The 24,271-nt window shown below is 43.5% G+C and overlaps 1 protein-coding gene across 2 annotated transcripts in view; it reads right to left on the reverse strand.

Moving 5' to 3' along the window:
- GALNT16 (polypeptide N-acetylgalactosaminyltransferase 16) overlaps positions 1–24,271 on the reverse strand; it is a 139,408-nt gene that overhangs the window by 36,462 nt on the left and 78,675 nt on the right. For both annotated transcript variants that reach the window (XR_013982152.1, XM_080992968.1), the window contains exons 3-4: positions 22,014–22,112; positions 4,273–4,340 (exon numbers count right to left, since the gene is read on the reverse strand). Coding sequence is in view for 1 of the 2 variants with exons in the window: in XM_080992968.1 (XP_080849094.1) it covers positions 4,273–4,340; positions 22,014–22,112 (167 nt within the window). In the remaining variant the exon portion in view is untranslated. The remainder of the gene's footprint in view (positions 1–4,272; positions 4,341–22,013; positions 22,113–24,271) is intronic.

Raw genomic sequence — 24,271 nt, forward strand, 5'->3', positions numbered from 1 at the left:
ATGGCTCTAATGCAGAGCTGCCAGTCTACATCCCACATAAAATGAAGCACACTGTTGGATAGGATAGCTATTCTTCGATGGCCGTAATGGGATTAGACAAATTCAAAGAGGATTAGGCTACCAATGGCTACTAGCCACTATGTCTGTGTAGTGCTGGGTGCAGTAAGGTAAAGGTACAGGTACCCCTGACAGTTAGGTTCAGTCGCTGATGACTCTGGGGTTGCGGTGCTCATCTCGCTCTATAGGCTGAGGGAGCCAGCGTTTGTCCGCAGACAGCTCCCGGGTCATGTGGCCAGCATGACTAAGCCGCTTCTGGCAAAACCAGAGCAGCACACGGAAATGCCGTTTATCTTCGAGCCGGAGCGGTACCTATTTATCTACTTGCACTTTGACGTGCTTCCGAACTGCTAAGTTGGCAGGAGCTGGGACCAGGCAAATGGGAGCTCACCCCGTTGCGGGGATTCGAACCGCCAACCTTCTGATCGGGAAGTCCTAGGCTCAGTGGTTTAGACCACAGTGCCACCCGCGTCTCGTTGGGTGCAGTATGTGCCTGTAAACCAGTTGTTGGGAATCACAAGTGGGGAGAGTGCTGTTGCACCCAGGTCCTGCTTCTAGACTTCCCATAGGGATCCTATTGACTGGTCTGAGAAAAGGTGCTGGACTAAATGGACCTTTAGTCTGACCCAGCAGAGTACTTAAGTTCTCTCCCATTGGTTCAGCTCATTCTGGAGTATTTAATACAACAATACTGTAGATGATACATATATTTCAATGGCTGACCACTGAAAAATAATTTCAGAGGTCTCTGGAGCAACACACCCCAGAGACAAAACTTCACCACTTTGATACTCTCTTACTACCCAGCAACAGCAGTGTTTTTATTGTGTGCTATTATCCAGGCTTTGAGAAGCCCCTCGCTTATCATCTTCCCACAGCTTCAGTATCCTGGCAAGACACACAAAGGCTACCAGCCAAAATACTTTTCTTGGCACTTCTATCCTGGAGCTTCTCCATTTCTATAGCTTCTTGCCACCTGAAATATTGCTCTGGTGAGGCCAGTTTGTCAGGAGCTGTATTGCTGAGATGCAGTGACAGGAACACTTGATTAAAGGCTACTGAGATATTGCTGGACATGTGCTCAGCAAGGAAATCCATGTACAAAAATAGCCCATGAATCCATTTTAGGTAATTCACACTCCAAGAACACAGCAGAATCCCATTCCGGTTATATTAGCAACATCCATTCGAGGGGCTGCATTTGAGATGCTCCCTTCATAGGTCTGATAGCAATCCCCAGAGAGCATATGTTGAAAGGTGGTTTGGAAATACTGCTAAAAATAATGCTTAGAGAAAGTGGAGATTTGGAGAGTAATTCTGTATCTGTTTGGGTACGGTGCTTTATAATTGTATTGTACATGAAAACAATGAAATGTATTCCAAGACTATCAAAATGCAGCACGTGCACAAGTGAATTCCAGGGTCAAGGTATCTGATATGGTGTGACATGGCATCTTCTGACACATCGAGGAAAGCGAGGGAAGTTAAATGACCTCAAACCTCTGGAGAATCACAACGCCTGCTGTGGCTGCAGAGACCGTAACTTCTAACTGCTGCCTCCCATGTTGTTTTCTCTGCCTAGGCAGTTGTAAGCCTGGGCAGTGTGTATGGAGGTCCTGGGCTGCCCAGACTACAAGACCCTGCTCTCAGCCTTGCTGATGTGGTCCAAAGGAAAGCAGAGCAATACATTTGGCACCAGCTTGGCTGCAGGAGTTGCCGGAAGGAGGCATTCAAGGCGCCATCCAACCGTCTTAGGAACTGCACTCTGGATTTGTGCAGGGTGTACTCCTTAGCCTTCCCTTCTCCCACAAGGCAGCAGGTACAGATTATTCCTCAGGGTTTACTCCTGAAGTCTTTCTCACAAATGAGTAAAGCCACAAGGCAGCAGAGGTTTAGTATCAGTTTTCCTTCTCCCAGATGGGATACCTTCCCAGGTTGACGAGCCCCATCTTCCCCTTTGCCTGCTGCATTCCCAATGGAAATCCTTCCAGCTGAAATTAGAAGCAGGAATTCTTCCATTGGTGCTAATAGGAGCTTTCCTTGCAGGGCTAAGAACAACTGGGGAGGGAGGGAGGAAGATTTTCATCATGACTGGGGGGTGAGCATGGAATTAAACCTCCCTTTCCTTGAAGGATAAAGTGCGAGACTGGTTACATTACGCTCAGATTAAAGAAGTCTTTAAAAACGACAAGAAACTAGGGTTCCAGGTGGAGAAATCGAAACTAGAAACAGAACTGTTAGAACCAAAGTCTAAGGTACTTTCAAGGATGTATAACTTGCTGTTAAAATGGAATACACAAGATGAAATGGTTAAATCGGCTATGATAAGGTGGGCGCAGGACATTGGGTATAATATCATGTTTGAGGACTGGGAAAGGTTGTGGAGTACTGGGTTGAACTTTACTGCATGTAATGCTTTGAAAGAGAATGTAATGAAAATGATATATAGATGGTATATGACCCCAGTCAAACTTGCAAAAATATACCACCTGTCTGATAATAAGTGTTGGAAATGTAAAGAGAGTGAAGGAACATTCTTCCACCTCTGGTGGACCTGCCCTAAAGTGAAGGCGTTCTGGGAAATGATTTATAATGAACTGAAAAAGGTATTTAAGTATACCTTCACAAAGAAACCAGAGGCCTTTCTTTTGGGTATTGTCGGCCAAGGGGTGGTAAAGAAGGATTGGACATTTTTTATGTACGCAACAACAGCAGCAAGGATACTTCTAGCAAAGCACTGGAAAGCTCAAGATCTACCCACACTGGAAGAATGGCAGATGCAACTGATAGACTATATGGAACTGGCCGAGATGACCGGCAGAATCCGTGACCTGGGAGAGGAGAAGATGGAGGAGGACTGGAAGAAATTCAAGATTTATTTACAAAAATACTGTAATTTGAGTGAATGTTAAGCAGGATGCTAGATCATAAATAATTGAGCACCACTAAATTAGATGACTTAAGATAATGAGTGAGATTGAGAAAATATAAACTTTTTTTTGAGAATCACAAGATTATAAATATATAGATGGGACACAAGAATGCAAATAAGATGATAAATTGCTGGCAAAAAGTTATAACGATGAAAGTGGGAGCGGGAGATGTGAGGAAGTCCAAAGAAAATGTGAAATTATGTTAAGACATATGTTATACTGTTTATTATATCTATTTTTATTTTAAATCCTAATAAATATTTAAAAAAACAAACAAAAAAAAACTCCCTTTCCTGTGTGCCATGGCCCCAATGAACCCCTCCCCTTCCTGCTGTTAATGATTTGTTTTCTCTCTCTTTTAAATACAGACATGGGCTTGTATCCAATGCATTTTTAAGTAAGCATCCTGTCACCGCCAGGTTTTCTGCTTCCACAACAGGACTTGCTGTTCCACAAGAGGACCTGCTCTCTTTCCCCATGCACTCCCAAAATTTGTTCCAGAGGGTTACAGAAAACCTCATAACAGACTTGGGGGCAGCATAGGGGAAGGAAAGTCCCATTGTGCACATGGACATTGTTGCATTAGCGGGATGGTTACTTAGTGCTGCATTGGATACAAGCCATGATTGTTAATGACACATTTGGCCCTCACTTTGGTTTTACAAAAATTGAAGAATTGAAATTTCCTAGCCACTTGTTTTTATTACTGGAGAAAGTCACTTAAAAGTCCCGTTTAAAAGATGGAACAAACATTATTCTCTTGTGCTATTTTTCTCAAGAAAGGATAGTGCCTCTTGCAGCAGAATTCCAGGCACTTATTGTTCTGGGATAGTTCTGCTGTATGAAAACCTCAGCAAGAATTTTGTGGATAACAGTCTTAGTCTGCCAAAAACACAGTGCAGCATACATTACCTCCTCCCCTTTGAACCTATATAATTGGGGCTCCTAGCTGTGCACACCACTTGTTATACTTACAATAATGACCCACAAAATGGTGGTTAATGAAACCAAACTGAGCATTCTGGCTTCCTGGGCAGGACTGTCACACTGAGAATCGACGGAAAGACACCATAACAAGAAAAAATTGGCTAGTTTCTTTTCCTCAGGTGGAAATTAAAACAAAGCGCAACAAAGCTTTGCTCCTGCCTTTGTTCTCGCTCTTTTCCTCAGATGAAAAAGTGAGGAAATATCCTGAGTGGAGCAGAAAAAATGTATACAACCACATGAAAATGAATAAAAAGGAAATAAGATAATTAGAGAAACAAAGAAAAGTAATACTTACGATCGGAGCTGAAGTCATCCACTAAAATTATTTCCTGAATTAGGTTGACAGGAGTGCGGTTCAGAACACTAAAATGAATAACAAGAACATCAATTAAAAACATAAGGGTTTGCCTTTGATATTCTAAATAAAATAAGCCCTCTTTAATAGTTCTGATCCGCCAATGATCCCTTTCTCACCTGCAAAAGGATGCATTTTTCTGAGAGCTGTTTCAGCAGATTAGACAGCAACAATTGCCTCTTCCCGTGAGTCCCCCAGGAGCAGTGGTTTGTGGCCTGGTGCAATAAGGCAGAGCCAGGCACCATCTTCCCACCACCCTATGTGGCCGTTGAAGGGGAACAAGGGCCCCTCCTCCTGTGGCCCCATGGGTTCGCAGGAGCCTGCCTGTTTGAATGGGCCAATTGCAGCCACCCATGGGGCATGATCACATTGTCAACAAAAGAGAGTCATGATAAAAGATTGACAAAGGGGTCCTGGAGGGGGTGCTCATCCTGATGCCCAAATGGGGGCTGATGGGCCTTGGCACCCCGTCTGAGTGGTGGCTCTGGCAGGATCATCCTGATTTGATGTACGTCATAGGGTCCACCCAGGGTCCACCCAGCCAAACAATCAGCAGTCAGGCTGACTGATTCAGGATACATAGCCAGTGCCTATGTCAAAACCTACTTACATCTGTAATCAATAAAGTTGTAGCCTATTCGAACCCAATACTTTGTTCTGTGTTCATTCACCATTCCTTCCTGGGTCCCCGCTGGCTGCATGCACCTTGCGCCTGAGCCCACAAATTAAATCCTAACTCGAATGAGCACATTTTCTTACCAAATGTGTGTTTTCAAAAACCTGTTTGTTGGGGTATCTATTCAAAATAATTTTAGATGTATACTTTAAAACCTGATTTTTGAAAAGGTCCTGTGAATCTTCCATATGAAACAGATTGAGTGCTTTTCCAATCCAGAAATTTGTGACTGCACATCTGGCCTTGTGACAGCAAATCCCTACCCCTCTTATCTTTTGCTTGAAAGGGAAAGTTGTGTTGGGGGAGGGAAGAGAGATTTAGGAGCACTGTTCATTCTGCAGATCTCTGGAAAAGGATGCCTATCTGTAGTTATCTATGTTGAGCGTGTGCCCTCTCTGCTAAGGGAAGTCATTGCAACCAGATACAAATATCAATTGCTGAATTGTATTTCAAATCCCTGAACTCTGTTTCTTAATTCAAATGCTTGTTTGTTATGGACCCCTCCACATGCCCTCTTTACTGAGCATCCATCATGATTTGTGCTCAGGCTATTTGTGATGGTTATACGTGATTGCACTTTCAATACCATTTGCGTCTGCAAACATTTTGGGTTGCTCACACTGCTTCCTCTGCGGTATCTGCCCATCGCTCCCTGCTAAAATCCTGCAATTTTTCCTTCCACATTCTGAGTGTTGTCTGGCTGCTTGCCCCACTTTTGATGTGTTATGGCACCAGAGTGCCCCTCCAAGCAGCAATAACACCTGGGAAGCATGGCAGAAAACCTAATAAAGCAGAATAACGTGTGGATAAATCCAGCATTAATGCACTATTGTTACATGAATGACATGCTGCAGAATATACCTACACACGAAAAACAATCATTCTGGAGGGGCCCTTAGTCACATTTCAATCACCTGTCTCCTATCAATATTATTCCCTATAGATCTGAATTCCCATTAGCAACTGTGGGAGTAAAACAAAGGCAGTTAGTGTGGGCGATTAGCAGCCAAACCTAACAAATGAATATTCTTGCTAGTTAGCATGAGAAAAGGTTAAGTCCACAAAGGTGTACTGCTGATAGGCAGATACTAAGACCATAGAAACACAATTAGTAGAGAGGACTCTGTGTGATGTCATTACCCTTTCTCATCTAGAGAGGAAGGAATATATAGTACTTCCTGTTCCTCTCACCCCTCCCTCTTCCTTTGAAGCATTGGATGCACACTGCTTGTTTCAGCCTTAGGCACGTGCCTGAAGTAGGTACAAGTATTTTGCTTGCACAATTTTTTATTGCTACTGTTGCTGTGAGGCAATGCATAAAAAATAAAGTAAATTTTATTTTTATTTTTAAATTTACTTCCCAGGTTGTTTCCTGAATCTTTATAAGCTGGGTAAGAAAGGGGAACCAACTTTTCATAGCTGGACTTGCTCAAAACAAGGTTTTACCACGTAATTCCTATGCTTTTAATTTTGCTGCCAAGGATGGGATTTGAAAAGCTGTTCTCAACCCACATATGTGGGCGGCTGGATGGATAAATTGCAATTAATATATCCTCTCCTACCCATTAAAACCCATCCCACAGTTGGAATCTTCTCTCTTGTTCTTTGAAATGATCCTCTCTCACAGGAAGAATCCCACTTCCCTCTAGCATCACCAGCTCCTGATTTCTGAAATATAATCAACCTCTACGACATCCCAAAGACAGAGTTCTCTCTCTCTCTCTCTCTCTCTCACTTGTCCACAAGCCTAGTGTCTATTTCTTATCACAGATGTCTCCACTTTCTGGGGCAAGTCATTCCTAGTACAATCTATGTGCACATAGTTCCACATGAAAAGACCGCCAGAGGAATAAGTCAGCCAAGTCTTTATTCTTTTGGCTTCTGCTCCCCCCAGACCACACCACAAGGTGGAGATAAACGATACTGAACCCTTTTGTGGGGTTTCCAGAAAAAAACTATTGCAGAATAGGGAAATTTGCATAAGGCAACCAGAAAGAATATAGCACTCTAGATCAGAGCAGAGGAGCCATTTTGCCACCTGAAGCCCACATTCCTTTGTGGCCAAACTTCCAGGGGCTGCATCCCAGGTGTGAGCAAGGCCAAAACAAGGATAGGCCAAGCAAATGAGGTGACGCTTACCTTTGTATAGAAGGATAATGTCTAGCCTTGCAAAAGGCAGAAGTTTACGCACAAACATGCCTGTCCCCATCCTCCATTGAGGCAAGCAATGGGCATTATCAATGTTCAAGGTTATGTTGCAGCCAGACAAAAGTATTTAAGGAGGGCACAGAGTGGGGTGATGAGGGATGGAAGGTGGCCTGGACTAGGGAGATTCCTGAGGGCCAGACAGAGAGGCCTGGAGGACCCCATTCAGCCCACGGACCAGAGGTTCCCCAACCTTGTTCTTGAAAAGAGTAAGTACAAAAGAGGTACAAAAATAAAGAAGTAAAATAAAATACCTTAAACAAAGCTAAAAACTCAGGAACAGCCACGCTTGCCTACTGTAATTTGCAGTTTGCACCCATTCTCTGTTACTAATGAACTCGTGAAATGGACAATTCTCCATGAAAGAATTAAGCACTAGGAAAAATCCCCCCACCCCCGTCATCACTGCCTACTTCACAGGGGTGTTGTAAGAAAAGCTGAAATAATGTAAGGATAGTGCTTTGAATACTCTTAAAATGTTAAATAACCACTTTAATATTATTATGAGGGACTGATTTCCCTGAGACACTATGCGGGATGAAGTCCTGCAGACTGAAGTCCAGCTGTTCCAGGATATATCTTGGAGCAAGTAGCTGGGGCAGACACACTTTCACTGACAGAGATCTTCTGCAGAGCAAGCGAGGGGGCGGGGGATGCCAAATGAGCAAGCAGTTCATGAGAGACAGCTGCTTCTTACGATGCAAAAGATGTCAAGGAAACAGACAGACAACCATCCCCCTGCAGAGGACATGAGACGCCAATGAGAAAGCTGTTCAAGAGGCCATTTAAATGTTTCTGGAAGACAGGCTGCTCCTGCACATCACACTTCAGGATCCCTGCCTTGCCAGAACTAGGGCTCCCAAAGGCACAAATACCTTAATGTTCAGCAACAGCAAAATTTCACACAATTTTTGCCTAGATCAGATAGTTGGAGATCTAAAACATGCTCCATCCTCAAGAAGTTAAGCACAACTCATTCCTTTGCACCCAATACCAACAGCAGATGCAAACATGTGTGCATTAATAGCAACACCCATTGAGAAACAAGGATAAGTCCTCAGAGAATGGATGGCTTAAGACAATCCTTGCCAAGTAAATATTTCCTCAGAACTAAATCAGGTATGTAATTCTGAATGACTTTATTCTGTTTTTTTTTTCACTTCTGCAAAAAATAAGGAGCCCCCTGACTCCAAGCTTCAGGTCTCTCTTACCATCTTTGTGCCCCCCTCAAACACAAATCCATAATTTCAAAAGGGGTTGCCAGTATATACCGTACATTATTTCTCCTGGCAATTCCTCCCTATCCAGTCCAGCTTGCTGTCACACTAGAAAAGGGGAAAGGCTTCCAATGGCAAGATTAGCGAAATGTATTATTCCTGCTTTTCGTAACTTTAGATTCCAACTTCCATAGTTCCCCCAAGTTCTACATTTAGTCACATATCAACATAGCTATTTAAATTGCAACCTCTTTTGTCTGAACTGTGGATTATGTTCACTATGCAATTCATTAAACTTGGATCATAATAGATATTCAATGGTTGACAGCCCTTGGTACTTGCTTCCTGCATGATGTGTGCCAACGATTGCACAAATCAATGACTGTGTTGTTTATATGCACCTAGAGATAAAAGGCAATTAATAGCCAGACTTTCAAACCACATTTTCCACTCAAGGTTCTGGAATTGTATTTTTTCCTCCCCACCAGACTGCAGCTCATCAGGATAAGGCGGCCTGTTGTTTCTATGGTAGTGGAAGCTGGCCTATTTGGGCAAATGGGGCGCTGCCCCACCAACCTCAGTCTGCCTTCAGTGAATGCCCACATGTCTGTCTTCTTACCTACAATCTGCCCAGGGGTGCCACTGGTTGTCAGCCACCTCCTCCTGGGTCTCAGCACTACCTTTGCAGAACTAAATGAGGATCAGCATGGGGACAAACCTAGAATTGCTTCCGTCTGTCATGGGCTCTGGCTACTGCTGGCCTCCTTGTTTACCAGTCCCAATTCACTAGTTTGTTGCTTGTCAATCTGTACATTTAGACCAAATTGTATTTGCACTGTTGGTATGAAAGCGAGAGACAAAATGTTAATACACTATTGGATCTTCTTTTGGGGTGTGTTGTTGTTTTTTGGACCAGTTTATGATAAGCCTAAAAACCTCAATTTGTGTTCTCAAAGCACTGGGGATTTTTTAAATGTCTAATGATGTTAATGTTTTAACATCAACCACCAGTGTTGTTAATTTATGTAAGGTCCCAGAGTGGGTTACGACACTACAAACAATATTAAAAACAATTCACAACAACAACATTCCCCAATAGTAATAGCTTCCCCTCACCCCACCCCCGCCATGGGCCACTTGAAAATTCCCAAGGCTTTGGCAAACCGCTGCATGATTTTTCTGCCTATTGTAGCTACTGCCATGCCTTGTGCTAGATGCTTTGATTTTTAATTGCACTTCATTATTTCTTTTATTTCTTATACAGTATTTTATTGTATTATATTTGAGTTCCGTAGAATCCCACAAAAATTCAAATTGTAAGTGTTCTTCACAAACATGCCAGGGGCCCCTTCAATGAGGTTTGTGATCCATGGACCATGAATTGGGAACCCCTGGTCTATAGTACATACCAGTATTGTGAGAATGATCACCATTCCCATTCATTTGTCCAATCCAAGAAGACAGGTCCTCGGTCACTGTTGGATCTCCTGTATTGCAGTCATAGGTGGCCTGCCTTCCCTGCTGTCTCTCATCGTGTCTGTAGTACATTGCTTTCACGCAACCTCCAGTTCTTTGGTGCTTGCACTGCTTCAAACTAATTGCCCCACATACTGGCCACTCATCAGCAATAAGGCTTCATCCCTGGCCAGTCCCACTCCATCCCAATGCTAGTTTCTCCCTCTTTAGGCTCCATGCTCAGTCAGACCTACCTGATGCTCCTCTCCCTGCATCCTTTATCCTAGCTTAGGCAAGGCCTGAGGCAACTGATGGACCTGGACCTTTCCTCTACCATCTGTGATTGGATTAAAAACTTTCTGAGGGATCGCACACAAATAGTGAGGACTGGGCCTGTTACATCTACCTCTCTGAAGCACAGCACTGGCACCCCACAGGAATGCGTGCTGAGTCCCTACCTGTACTCGTATACATATGACTGTATTTCATCTGATCCATCCACTGCAGTTATTAAGTTTGCAGATGATACTACCATAATGGGTCTAATTACAGGTGGAGATGAATCAGTGTATAGGGAGGAGGTTCAAAAAGTCTCTACGTGGTGCCTTGAGAACAACTTGCACCTAAATATCAGCAAGACAAAGGAGATGGTGTTGGACTTTTGGAGGAAGAGAGGGGAACCAGCCCCGTTGTATATCGGGGGGGGGGGGCTGTGTGGAGAGAGAGTCTCTTCCTTTAAATTCCTGGGAGTTTACCTTAGTGAAGAGCTCGCTTAGAAAATCAATACAACCCAGGTGGTTAGGAAGGCCTAACAGAGACTCCATTTTCTCAGGGTCTTGTGAAAGAACAATGTCAGACAAAAATTGATGATCTCCTTTTACTGGTCCACAACAGAAAGTGTCCTTTCATACTGTATAACAGTGTGGTACACTGGTTTGATAGCCATGGACAGGAAGTCCCTACAGAGGGTGGTGAATACAGCACATGACATCATGGGCTGTCCTCGGAGTTCGGTAGATGACATTGTGGGAAACCGCTGCCTTAGGAGAGCGAGGAAAATTCTTAGGGACGATTCACACCCTGGCCAGCACCTCTTTAATCTCCTACCTTTGGGCAGGAGATACAGAAGTAATAGTCAGCCGCACCAACGGGTTAAAGAACATTTTTTATCCCGGGGCTGTTGGGCTGCTGAATGGGAAAAAATAGTGGTGCAATTGACTTCTGACAAGCACACAGAGTGCAAACAAGACTGAGTGTATGTGGTGGGGCCTGGTTTAATTTCACTGCACACAAGTGGTGTAGTGACAATAAAGGTTTATTATTAACTCCAGCTATTCATCTAGAAGCCTCCTTTAACTCCACTTACAAGTTCTAACGCCCAGTGGCTGGCACTAATCAAAGCCCTCACTACCACGGCTCCTTAAGAGGCCTGTAGCTGGTGTGCCAAGGGCTATTAGAAGAAAATGTAGATGTATGTGTGAGCCAGTGTGGTATAGTGGTTAAGAGCGGTAGTCTCGTAATCTGGTGAACCAGGTTTGCGTCTCCGCTCCTCCACATGCAGCTGCTGGGTGACCTTGGGCTAGTCACACTTCTCTGAAGTCTCTCAGCCCCACTCAGTTCACAGAGTGTTTGTTGTGGGGGAGGAAGGGAAAGGAGAATGTTAGCCGCTTTGAGACTCCTTAGGGTAGTGATAAAGCGGGATATCAAATCCAAACTCTTCTCTTCTTCTTCATCCCTGCCTGGAATGCTTCAAATGTACAAGCTAACTACAAAGGAAATGTCAATGACTCTGCCACCCATGAGGAAATGAGGAGGGCCATTAAAGTCAAAGAACAATTAAACCATGACCAGGGAAGCGCTGTAAGAAAATGTTGCAGTGTAACCCTGGTGTGCACATGTTAACTGTGCATTTGGCTGAGGGGGTTGGCTATATTTTATATGTGTGTAAAATACACTTTCCCCTTCTCAGCAGTTAACATTCTGCCAGCACTGAGCACGCTCAGTGTCTGGTTTGAGGGACCCCCACTTTGAATCCCCCCCCCTTTAAGTTTTGGGATTGCTCTGAATCTGGTGAGCCCTTCCTCGCAGCCTTTCTCAACCTTGTGTCCCCAGATGTTGTTGAACTACTACTCCCATCATCCCTAGCTAGCAAGGCCAAAGCTCAGGGATGATGGGAGTTGTAGTCCAACAACATCTGGGGACCCAAGGTTGAGATACACTGCGTGTTGGCTCCACAAGTCACAGCACTCAGATCAAAATGAGAACCTAGGATGATTTTTAAGATCTACTTAAAGGCAAGAACTAAAGCACGGGTGTCTATATTCTCCAGAGGATACGAGAAGAGACTCCAGTAGTAATAAACAACAACAATTAGCATTTGAATTATACAGCACTTTAAACAGCTCAATCCCTTACAAGGGCATTTTTTTTTAAGGTCATAATGATTATCCCCATATTGTGAGGCAGAGTACAACTTTTCTATTCCTTTGACCATTCATTGCAGCAGAAGTGAGATTCAAAACAAGGCCTCTGGAGTCTTAGCCGCAATGCTACACCAGCTCCGCCTGGAAGTTTATTTTCAGACTTCCCAATTGCCCCCAGATTTCAAACAGACTGGTTGGGATCTCATCATCTTTGAAATAGGAGCCTCATGGGGCATCAAGCCACAACTCAGGCATAGAAACTCATTAGCTGGTTTTATAGATTTTTGGCCTTAACGTTAACTCGTCAATCGGACTTCTTCATCGCTGCCATTCCCCAAAGTGAAATTAAACTTCTGTTTTGGAAAACAACTCTGTAATCATCTATAACAATTTAATTACATATAATTTTCAACAGGTGCTACTCGAATGGCTGATTAATCAAAATCAAATCAGCCCCTAATTGTCACAGAAGGCCAAATCCACCTGCTGCGCTCTTGGAAGGAAAGCAGAATGGCATCAGAAGAGGGTGACCGGCCACTGCAAAATAGGCAGGGAGCACAATTTTTACACCATCACCTCCCTCTTGCCTGATTTTGCTGCGGTCCTGTGCAGGCTTGCAAGAAACCAAGAGTTGGAACAGAGCAGCCCTTTTCATACTTCAGGCACCCCACAGCACTTTACAGTAATTACTTAGTGGTATGGACTCGGGCTGTGTAGGCGAAGGCAGCAGCAATTATACTCACAGTAATAATTCATGCCCAGCCTAGTGCATTCAGATCCATTTTATTGAGATACACGGCTTACCTCAAGCACCTTGAAAATTAAGCCAGAGTTGTTATTGTTTCTATTTCTATCAGCAAACCAAGAATAACAAGTGAACCTGAGCTAAAGGGAACTTTCTGTTTCTTGCTGGTCTCATGAAAAAGGCACAAACGGCTAAAGTATACATGAGCACCATGGACTCATGGTTTCATTCAAATATGCACAGTGCAGTGGTACAGAGGAATTAGCCCCCACAGCAACAAAATAGCATGCCAGAAACTATTTCCCCACATGAAATGTCAGGTGGTACGGCCCCTTTTGCCATGAGAGGATGTTATGGGGTCCATGGGGAGAGGCTCATCAGAAGCAAATTGTGTTCCACAGTTTCCGTGTAAATGAAAAATAGAAAAACAGTTATGATGAAACAAACAAACAAAGAAGGTCTTATTGGTTCTCATTTGTTACTTCACACTGGTGGAGCTCTAATGTAAATAGGACTCTGTGGCTAAAACCAGGGCCGTCTTTAGCATATGCAGCGCCGGGGAGCAAAGATTCGCCCAGTGCCCCCAAATTTAGGGCAGACTGGGAGGAGGGAGGGGAGCCTGTACCGTGGTGGGAAAGGAGTGCACACACAGCTGGCGAAGCAAACCCCCCTGGTGCCAGGGGAGGGGTTACAGCGCCTTCACCGGCCTGAAGGGTCCGTCTGTTGGACGGGTGGGTGAAGGAGCCACCACTTCCCAGCAGGCAGGCTCTGCAGGGCAGGGAAGGGAGAGGCTGAGATGGGACTCTGGCCGGCCCCGCACACCACCATGGCAGTGTGTCTGCTTGTATTCCCTTTTCTGTTCCTTGAGTGCCCACTCAATGCTCTTGCTCACTCGCTTCGCCTCCTTTTCCTCCTCCCGCTCCTCCAGTCACAGCTTCTCCCAAGGTCTCTGCAGCACCAGCGGCTACTCCAGCTTCACCGCTGAGCCCAACTCAGGCTTGGCCTGAGGTGCCGCCGCAGCTGTGAGGGGTGGCGACAGTCCCTGCTGCCGCCTTGTCCTTCTCCGCGGGACCTGCCCCGTCGCCCGCTCCATTCTGCAGGAGCACTGCAGCAATGGCCCATCCAGCTCCACCACACGCACCTTCCCGCTGCTGCCCACCGCCTCCCCGCCGCTGCAGATGCTGCCACTGGCACCGCCGCTGCTTTTCCCCACGCTCCTTCCCTGTCCTCCTCTTCCAGCCAGGGCTCTGGGCAGTGGCAGCCAGGTCAGGGGCCCCGCCATGGGGAGCGGCAATGGCGGCTGTTGCTCAGTCTCCGAGGTGGTGGTGGTAAGAGCTTAGGTGGCTTCAGCAGTGGGCATCTGGTGCCCCCCAGAATTCGGCACCCAGGTGCCCCGCACCCCTTGCACCCCCGGATAGAGACAGCCCTGACTAAAACAACAACAACAACAGTGCTCCCTTCAGGGCATTGGGCTTAGGGATATGTATGCTCTTCAAGAGAGGGTGCTGCACATGCAGAATATAAGGCCCCCTGAGGAGATTCAGACTCAGTTATTTCCTGGTTGGAGTCTGATATCTGAGCACCACCACTTCCACTCGGGTGGTGGTGGTTGCCCAAAGACCTTCAGAAAAAGTAGGAAGGAATCAGGCTGTGGGTGTAAGGATAAGAGTTCTGGCCAGCACCCATGGCTCATTCCACAAGTTGGGCTGCCAGGCAGTGTTGACTTCACTACTAGGTGCTGCCTCTCACTGACATCCCAGTGAGCCCAGCAATGGGGCAAACCCTGGCAGGATGTCACAGAGGGCTCTCTCCAGATGTTCTTGGCTTGTGACATCCTTCATACCTGACCGTGCTGGCTGGGGCTGATGGGAGTTGCAATCTAAAACATCCCAATGATGGGGAAGGTTGGGCTCTATATCATCTCAATTGGCATGTTTGAACCTATCCTCAAGATTAGCTGGCATGTTTCATGCATTACTCAATGTAGCACAGCAGCTGGCATCTTGTGATTGTTCTCACAGCGTTCCTGATAATTATATTTCTACAACCTCTACCTATATAATTAGGGCAGACCTAAACAGACTGGTGAAAGTTAAAAACACTGCACGCGTTTTGTAAGAGAATGATGGGACAGTGACTATCGCACTACTCCACAGGAAATGTATCAAACAGGCCGCAGGCTTTTGTGTCCCTGCAGCACCTTCTCATAAGGATTTGATGACTGACCGTTCTCAGAGCTGACTTCCTCATTGGCCAATTCACGCATTTGCTTTCGGCCCCAGCTGCACCACAGACACGCCACAATCTATTGATTTATGTACTCCATTCATCAAGCGCCCAACAATAGTTTTCTGGGTGACGTACAAAATAAAGCATTAAAAATCACAGTTTCAATAAATCAAGAATCAATAAAGCAGGAAATAAAGAAACTATAAAAAAATAACCATTCCAAGGAAGAGGGTCTAGAGATTAAAACATCACAGCAACAACCAGCTAATACAGAAAGCTAAGAGATAAGTTCCACAGAACGAAAGCAACCATGCTCAAACCATAACGTTATACAGATTTTTTAAAAATGATCTTTAAAAGCCTGGGTGTAGTAATGGGTAATGATAGAGCTAAGCATTATCTCAAGACTCTACAATTTAGCTTGTTCTTGTGGTTACTTTCATTTTCCTATCCAGTTGTGTGCTAAACTGTTCATCAAGAGGCTGTTGCCTCTTTTTCTGGGTCTTAAAATTTAGTAACCTGGTCTTATATATCAAATTAGAACCATGGCAACAAGAAAAAAAAATCAGATATCCTATAGGAGAATTAAGGGATTCAATGCAGAAACAGAAGAATGGCAGCAATATGTGGAAAGACTAGGCCACTATTTCTTTGTTAATGAAATCACTGAGGGAAAACAAAAATGCCTATTCATCTGGTATCAAAAAGATTCTGAGGTGGGTCTCTGATGGGGCACTCTACAGTTCACTGCTCACTAAATGTCACCATGGGGGACCACTTAAGAGACAGGCCTCGTTTGAAGATCTTGGGGTCTTTGAAGAGAGTAACTTTCAGATACTGAGGAATCAAGCTATGAAGGGCTTTAATGGTAGACTTGGGCCTGGAAATGGGCCAGGTACTAGGGAAGCTTTTACTACCTTCCAGCACTGATTGTCAGCCTTCTGGTTGCCATTGCAACCCCATACCATCCCTGCTTCAGTCATAACCTTAACTGTAACATTTTGCTGAAGGTCAACTCCAACCATTCCTCTGATTCAGATAATGCAAAGTCCGGGAGATATATGACTTCATGGATGATTGCCTGCTAGCCTTATACTTTACCCTTGAGTGTAGCATAGCCACGATTTACACTTTATCACCATGAGCAAAGACTTGGAGCTATAAGTATTCTCTTAACCGTAGAAGACAATGGGAATTTAATAGGAGTCAAGATTCGCTAGGTCTTAATCCTGGAACCTGTTTTGAATGCTGTGGTTTAGCTCCAGAGATTTCAAAATGATGTGACTGGCAGAATGCCTCTCCCCACCCCAACTCCTAACAACCAACCCTCATTCATTCAGGGGCAGGATTAGGGGAAAGAATCTCCAGAATGGGAAGGAATTATGACCCCCTTCATTTCTAGCCCATTCCTAGTTGGAATTAGAGATAAGAAACCATTTCTAGTCAGAATTGCAGTCAGGTTTAGGTGTGCTATGAAAGAATAAAAAATAAAAAATAAAAAAGATTAATTTTTATTTCAAATGATTCCGATACTGGGTGAAGCAGGTTGTCTCAAGATATGGCAAAGAGAAATTTCCAAATTCCTGTGGGAAGGGAAGAAACCTAGGATTAAACACCTGATCTTAATAGACATAAAAGAGAGAGGAGGCTTTTCCCTACCCGACCTAAAACTTTACTACGAGGCAGCCTGTTTCACCTGGCTAAAAGATTGGTGCACGTTGCAGGATCCGGACCTCCTGGACCTGGAAGGTTATGACAACCGTTGGGGATGACACGCCTACCTAATATATGGAAAAGCGAAAATTCATAAAAAATTTACCAACCATATAATAAGAAAGTCACTCTTTGCTGTATGGGAAAAATATAAAGACCTGCTGGGTAGGGCTGCCATATGTCCAGACATTACCTGGATTTCAAAGGCAGAATTGACGTCTGGGAGGGATTTCCGAAAGGCGGCACTTTGTCCTGGATCTTAGGCAAGTCAATCGAAAAATCGCTTTTGTGTGTGTGTGTGTTTTTAAAAAGCTCCTGGTTTTTACTTTTTGAAATATGGCAACCCTAATCAAGGGAGCAACTCAAATGGTAAGCCTATATAGGAGCTGCGGATTCCACACTTTCTTGGGTCTCAAGAAAGTCCCGTGGTGGACTTCTCCAGTAGAAGCCATAGCAGTAAAACGGAAAAATACTCAGGAAAGCTGGCCAACATATAAAATACTTCTAAAAAATGAAGATAACCAAATAAAATTTAAAAAATTTGAGGAAATAAGAGAACACATTTCAGACTGGTTCCAATACCATCAGTTATTTGAAAAATTTAAATCTGACAAACAAAAGGGGTTCTCAGTAGAAATTTCCCGATTCGAATCTGATCTTGTAAATTCTAAAAGAAAAACTCTTTCCAAAACTTACCGACTCCTCCTTGACTAGACAGTCAAGGAGGAGGAGGTAACAATGGCAATGGTGAGGTGGTCCCAGGATTTTGGCCATTCAATAACCATGGCCCAATGGGAAAATTTATGGAAGATCAACTGGAAATTCACAAACTGTTACACGATTAGAGAGAACTTTCAAAAAATGCAACATCGATGGTATCTAACACCATGGAAACTTTCAAAAATGTATAAAAATGTGTCAAGTAATTGTTGGAGATGCGGAGACTCAGGAACATTCTACCATATGTGGTGGATATGTAGGAAAATACAGGTATTCTGGGAGAGTATACATGCAGAACTGCAAAAAATGCTAAAGATCTCTTTCAATAAAAAACCAGAGGCCTACCTGCTGGGAATAACAGATTTGGATATTCCACAAAAGAGGAAGGGTATCTTTTTATATGCGACGGTGGCAGCAAGAGTTTTGATCGCAGCAAAATGGAAGAGTAATGAAATCCCCTCTATACAAGATTGGATCCAAAAGCTGACAGAATATGCCGAATTAGATAGTTTATCAGAAAAAATAAAGAATAAATCAAAACAGGAATTTGTTTCTAAATGGGAGGTTTTCAAAGAATATCTGAAAAATAAATATAGTAGTTTAAATTCTGTTGCAGCATTCGAGGAACTTCAGTAATAGTTGCTAGGTAGATAGAAGAAATTAGATTTATTGAGAATAAGTTTAATTATGAAAAAAATGTGTATTGGCAATAAGTAATATGAATTTGAAATATGGAATAGACAGTAAGTTGGGTCTTTAGTGTTAAGACCAATAGATGTTTTATTGTTTGCCAAGAAAATTATGTGTCTATGGTTATTTTTGTAATTTGTGTGTAATTTGGTATTTGTGGTTTTTTTGTGTGTGTTTTTTTCTTGTTGTATAAATAATTTTTTTGAAAAAAAGAAAGAATAAAAAATTATCAGGATTTATCCCCGCCCTTGCCTCAAACCTAAGGTCTCCTCAGATGAAGAGCAAAGAGAGCTGGACCCTCCAGCAGATCTCCACCCTGCAGTGATCCTGAAGTGCCATCAAACCTGATATTCCTGCCCCAGCCATGATGATTCCTACACGAACTGCCTGAGCTTCTGGCTGGCTCTTAGAACTCCCCTCATCTCCCTCAAGGGCTAGAGAGGCAGAAGAGATGGTGAGAAATGCAGGTACTTCAGAGTTTTGAAGTTCCCAGCCCATGGCGTTGCTCTGTGATTGAGACCCAAGAAAGTGTGGAATCCGCAGCTCCTATATAGGCTTACCATTTGAGTTGCTCCCTTGATTAGGGTTGCCATATTTCAAAAAGTAAAAACCAGGAGCTTTTTAAAAACACACACACACACAAAAGCGATTTTTCGATTGACTTGCCTAAGATCCAGGACAAAGTGCCGCCTTTCGGAAATCCCTCCCAGACGTCAATTCTGCCTTTGAAATCCAGGTAATGTCTGGACATATGGCAGCCCTACCCTTGATAAAGCAACAGCTCTCATCAACGCTCCAAGCTTCAGCCTTCCTGACCTGCGGAAATGGCCCCGAAACAACAGTCATCCAGGAATACTTGAGACCTGGCAGCTGTCATTTTGGAAAGGAAGCACTTAGATGGGCAATATATTGTATAGCTCCTGCGTTGCACTGCTGAACCCAAAAAAAGTTCAGCCATCTTTGCTGGGAGCTAAGGAGCTATTCAACTGGTGTGTGCTGTCAGTGCCTCTGCTTCGAAGGTTGGCTTTATTTTGAGGCAGTTATTGAATGGCCAGTTATTGAATTTGATTGTTTTACTGCTGAGGGGGGCACATAAAGATTGTGGGTCTGTCCTGCCGGCCTAACTGCCTATTGTTTGGAGCAAAAGTTTTATGCTCCCCAGGGGCAGCCTCCCCAAGACCAATACTGCCTTGCAAAAGATTTGTTCTGTTTTCTCCAGTGCGCAAAAGCATCCTTGCATTCATGAAGCCCAGCCAGGATGCACTTGAAAGAACCTCTTATTTATTCACAAAGCAGTTTTCTGCAAGACCCTAAGACCTGGAGTGAGGGAAAATAGTTCCGATGAATAATGCATCACTGCCAGAGGTGCTCTCAGCTGCCTTCCAGCTGAGATACACTCTCCCTTTCTCTCTCCCTCCCGCTTTCCCCACCTCTGTGTCCACAGAGAAAGCATTTCTCTGACCTGGAAGACTGCTTAAAGGACACTTTTAGCAAAAGTTTAATATCTCAAAGGGAGCAGAGGACATTTTCTCAGGAAACAACAACAACCCCCAAGAGTAAACAGTCTTGCTGCATTCTTTAGCCTGGAAAGATATTGGGGGAAATGGTCATTGGAAATGTTTATTTGTGGCAAAAAGAAAACCAGAAGCAGCCAAGCCAAGGATGCATGAAAAGAATATATATTAAAAATTGGATTTGTCACACATGCCTGAACCAGGGCTATGTGACCTGATGGAGACTAGGCAGGCAGACACAAGGTCTGCTAGTTTGCAGCAGAAACCGGCTGTGCCCAGCCCTGATTGGTTGCTGCTTTGTCACAAATCCCTCCTCCTGAGAAAAAAATTTCAGCTGACTTTTTTATTATTATTATTACATTAAAAAATATATATACTAATGCAATAATGTTGAAACAAAAACTAGAAAGGGGGAGTTAAAATAGAAAGCAGAACTTTGGGGTGTGACTCCTATTTTTAATTGTAATTTGTACATGCACGCATAAGGACTGTGGCTTGTAAGGATCACCTTCTCAGCAATGGCACCCCAGCTGCACAATACCCACACATTATGGTTCAGCTGGGGCCAGCACCGACCATCTTTCAGCACCAGATAAAAACCTTCCATTCTCAGTGCCTTTTGAGTTATAAGACATTTGCTGTATATTATCATCATTACAGCTGCAGTGCCTGGAGACAGTGACCAGAGGAGGAATGACCACCAGGAGGAGCGCAGAAAGAAGAAACGCCATGGTGCACCTGCAGCAGCACAACCAGACATCTTCATCTGCCCCAGCTGCAACAAAACTTGTCTCTCCCGTATCGGCCTCTACAGCCACAGCAGACACTGTAACTGTCCAACAGTCTGGCTTCACTCGAGAGGCACACTCCTCCATTGTCTCTTGAGACAGATGGATGGCAATATTATTATTATTATTCTTATTATTATTATTATTATTATCATTTATTATTATTATTAAGTGGCCAAGTATATGCACTGCATGAAGAAGCTCCCAGTTCAATTCTCACACCAAAATACCTCTCCCCATCACTACCACCTCTCCATCTGCTGCTTGATGCCCAATAAGTCCCCTGAATTACCCTGGGGAATTTCTCAAATATCTAAAGAGTTGTCGGGTAGAAATGCTATCTATTCTGGAATTTCATACCGTATGTTGAAGTGTTAAATTACTTTGTTACAGGGCAGAGGTATATTGTGTCCCTGCTCAAGTACATGTCATCATTCATGCTTTGCCCAGTTATAACTTGTATATTGCAGTCATATAAGATATTGGCTCAGGCACTATTGTAGCCAATGAGGTTAATCCGAGGTTAAATTATTGCTAATTGAAAACTTCTCCTGGCTTAATAAATGGTAGTCTATAAAAAAGCAGGAAAAGGAGTGAAGGCTGCAGGTTCCTCACTTGCTCCTTCTTTGCACTGACTTCAGCTTTTCAGCCCTTGTCTACTTTAATCTTTTGCATTGGGGGATTTCAGTCTGTGAACCTACATAGATATGTCCTATACATGACTGATGAACATATAATCTGGTCTCTACAAAAAAACTGGGACAACCCAAAGTTCTTACGACAGCCTATTTGGAATGGTGGTAACAGCCGATGATTACAGTTTGGGGGACTTTAAATGAGTTTTAAAAGGGAATGGGATGCAGGTATATTGTTGGGAGTTGGTTTAAACAAAACCAAAACCAATTTTTGGCCCTGAGTCTCTAACACAGTGATACCAATGCTGTGATTATGCAAGCAGAACCACAGTTTATGAAAGAGATGGTTGTGGATGTAGCAGGCAATATGGGTTAACTCCCATCACCAAGCACCCAGTGAGCAAATGGTCTGCAGATTTATCCAAATAGAGGTTCAGGTGCTTTTTTTGACTATCAAATGAGCTAAACAGCTAGATTGCAACCAAGTTACTTGGGAATAAATCCCACTGAGCCCAGTGGGATTTTCTTCCCACTAAATACACTTGGGACTGCAGTTTTCCAGGACAGATTTAACTCTTCTTACTCTGGAGTAAGCCTCGCTGATTTACTTCCAAGCAGGTTTGTTTAGGGCTGAAACCTCAAGTCCCGTCGGAGCTAAAAGCATGCCTTACCTTTTCACTGTGCGGAGCAAGGTGGAACGAGCCTCATTATGGAAAGTGATAATGATGCTGGTTGCTGGCAGGTCGGCACCGTAGTGCACAGACGCACACCTGTAACAAACAGAGAGAAACAGCATGTGATGAAATGGGGGATTTGCTAGGAAAGTAAAACTCCCAAAATTGCTGCCAAGCTCGCAAAATCTCATGCACATCTTTACCAAACAGCCGATAACGGAATTTTGGTGCCCTGCCAACCTTTTCCCCATATAGCTTCTTTTATTACGGGAGTGCAATTCATCACACGCTGGCAGTGCTGACAGCGGTACTTAGTATCCATCGGATTATAACTGCCAGTAACACCAGTTAACAAGCATGTTGGTTTCAAACAGCACTAACAAAAAAAAGTTGGTATCAACCCATCCCTTTGGAATCTGCTTCACGCTCTCTCCAAAGGGCTGGGAGAGGGAAATCTATGGCAATCTATGGCTCTATAGAAGCAGCTGCACTGTTGATTCCTACAAGGCCCAGCAGCAGCTGATAGGATGATATGGCAGGATGTCTATGAATCGGCCATAATTATGGAGAAGGGGAGGTTCCAAGCTTTTATTGGTGGGAGTCACATAGTGGTGCTAGTAGTACAGAGCACCGTCCAGACCAGCCCCACACCACATGGGTTGTTGACATCATCATCATCATCATCATCATTATTATTAGTTCAACTTATACAATGCCCTATACCTGGAGGTCTCAAGGCAGTTCACAAACAAGACCACAACATATAAAATCAAACCAAAAACAATAGCCCATTTCCATTTGTTTCAGCTATAACTCTGCAAATAGCTCCAAAACCAGTTTCAAAACTAGTTTCAAAATGCAGTTTCCCCTGAATTTTTTTTACTAAAAAAAAAATGGGGGGCTTGTTATTTTTAGAGAAAAATAACAAAAAGGCAATTTTTTATACGTAAATGATCCTCAAACCAGTCAAAATTGCAGTTCATACGTCAGTTTTAAAAGCTACATTATAGAATGCACATTTAATGTACAAGCGGGTCTATTTCACTTTGCGGTTTATGTTAACAAAAGCCCATTTTGCATATAAATGGCTTAACGTAAATTAGCAGTGTGTTAGTACACACTGTTAAAAAGTTCATGCGGCATTCCTCCCATACAGTTACTGCACCACAGGCAAAACAAACCAGAGTCTGGCTTCTATTGTCTGAACCTGACTCATGGTTTGTTTCTTCCAAAAACAAACAAACCCATAAGCAGTCAACCAAGAACTAACTGTGGCTACCATTAATCGTTTGTTTGAGAGAGAGCAATCACAAGCTCAGGTTCAGGTGACACAACAAAGTGACTCTGGCTTGTTTTCTCGGTGGTGTGGTAGCACCAGCCCACTGCACATTCTCATTAAACTATAGTTTGTTTTAAGATATGGTTCAACGTGACACATGTACCAGGCCATTGAGACCAACAGCTGCTTTTAGCATTGTTTGTGAAAACACTCTATTAAAACACAGGTGAAGACATAGGGGAGAAGCGGGCATTGGCAGAGCAAGATGAAGGGCGCCAACAGATGTCACAGACCCAGCTTGCAGGACGGATTCAATAAGATAAAGTGCTGAAATATGAAAGGCCAGGAGACTCCAGAATAGGGGATTTTTGGAGCATGGTACAGAAAAAGAGAAGACATAGAGGGGGCATTGCAAAGGAATAGGGGTGTGACAAAGGTATATATATTGGCCAATCAGGGCTACTTTTACAGTTTCTTTTCCCCAGGAGCTGGGAAAGATAGCTGTTCTGCCCAGGACTTATTTGAACTATATATTGCTCTAGCATTTATTAGTATTGGTTTATGGCTATCACTAAACTGCTACTATTTTTTATCCCAATGTTCATTGCTATTGTTTTATGGCCGCTCTAAGTGACAACTATTTTTTAACGCAGCATTTTATTACTGTGACAGTGGCCTATTACTGCAATTTCTAAGCATAAAAAGACGCTCTGATGAAGGGTAAGTGGAAGAACTAGAATCAGGCACAAGACACATTATGTATATCATTGCACTAATTCACATTTTCTTTTTCTGCTGTTTTTTTAAAATGCTATTAAGGCCACATGATATAGAGAAATGACAGGCATTTTTATTTTCCAGAGGGATAGCCCTCATAGTAAGTCTTGTGGCGCCTTAAAGACTAACAAATTTATTATGGTATAAGCATTCATGAACTATAATCCACTTAGTCCACTTCAGCATAGGCATGAAGTGT

The sequence above is a fragment of the Podarcis pityusensis genome, assembly GCF_964106645.2.
Source record: "Podarcis pityusensis genome assembly, chromosome: 1".
NCBI lineage: Eukaryota > Metazoa > Chordata > Lepidosauria > Squamata > Lacertidae > Podarcis > Podarcis pityusensis.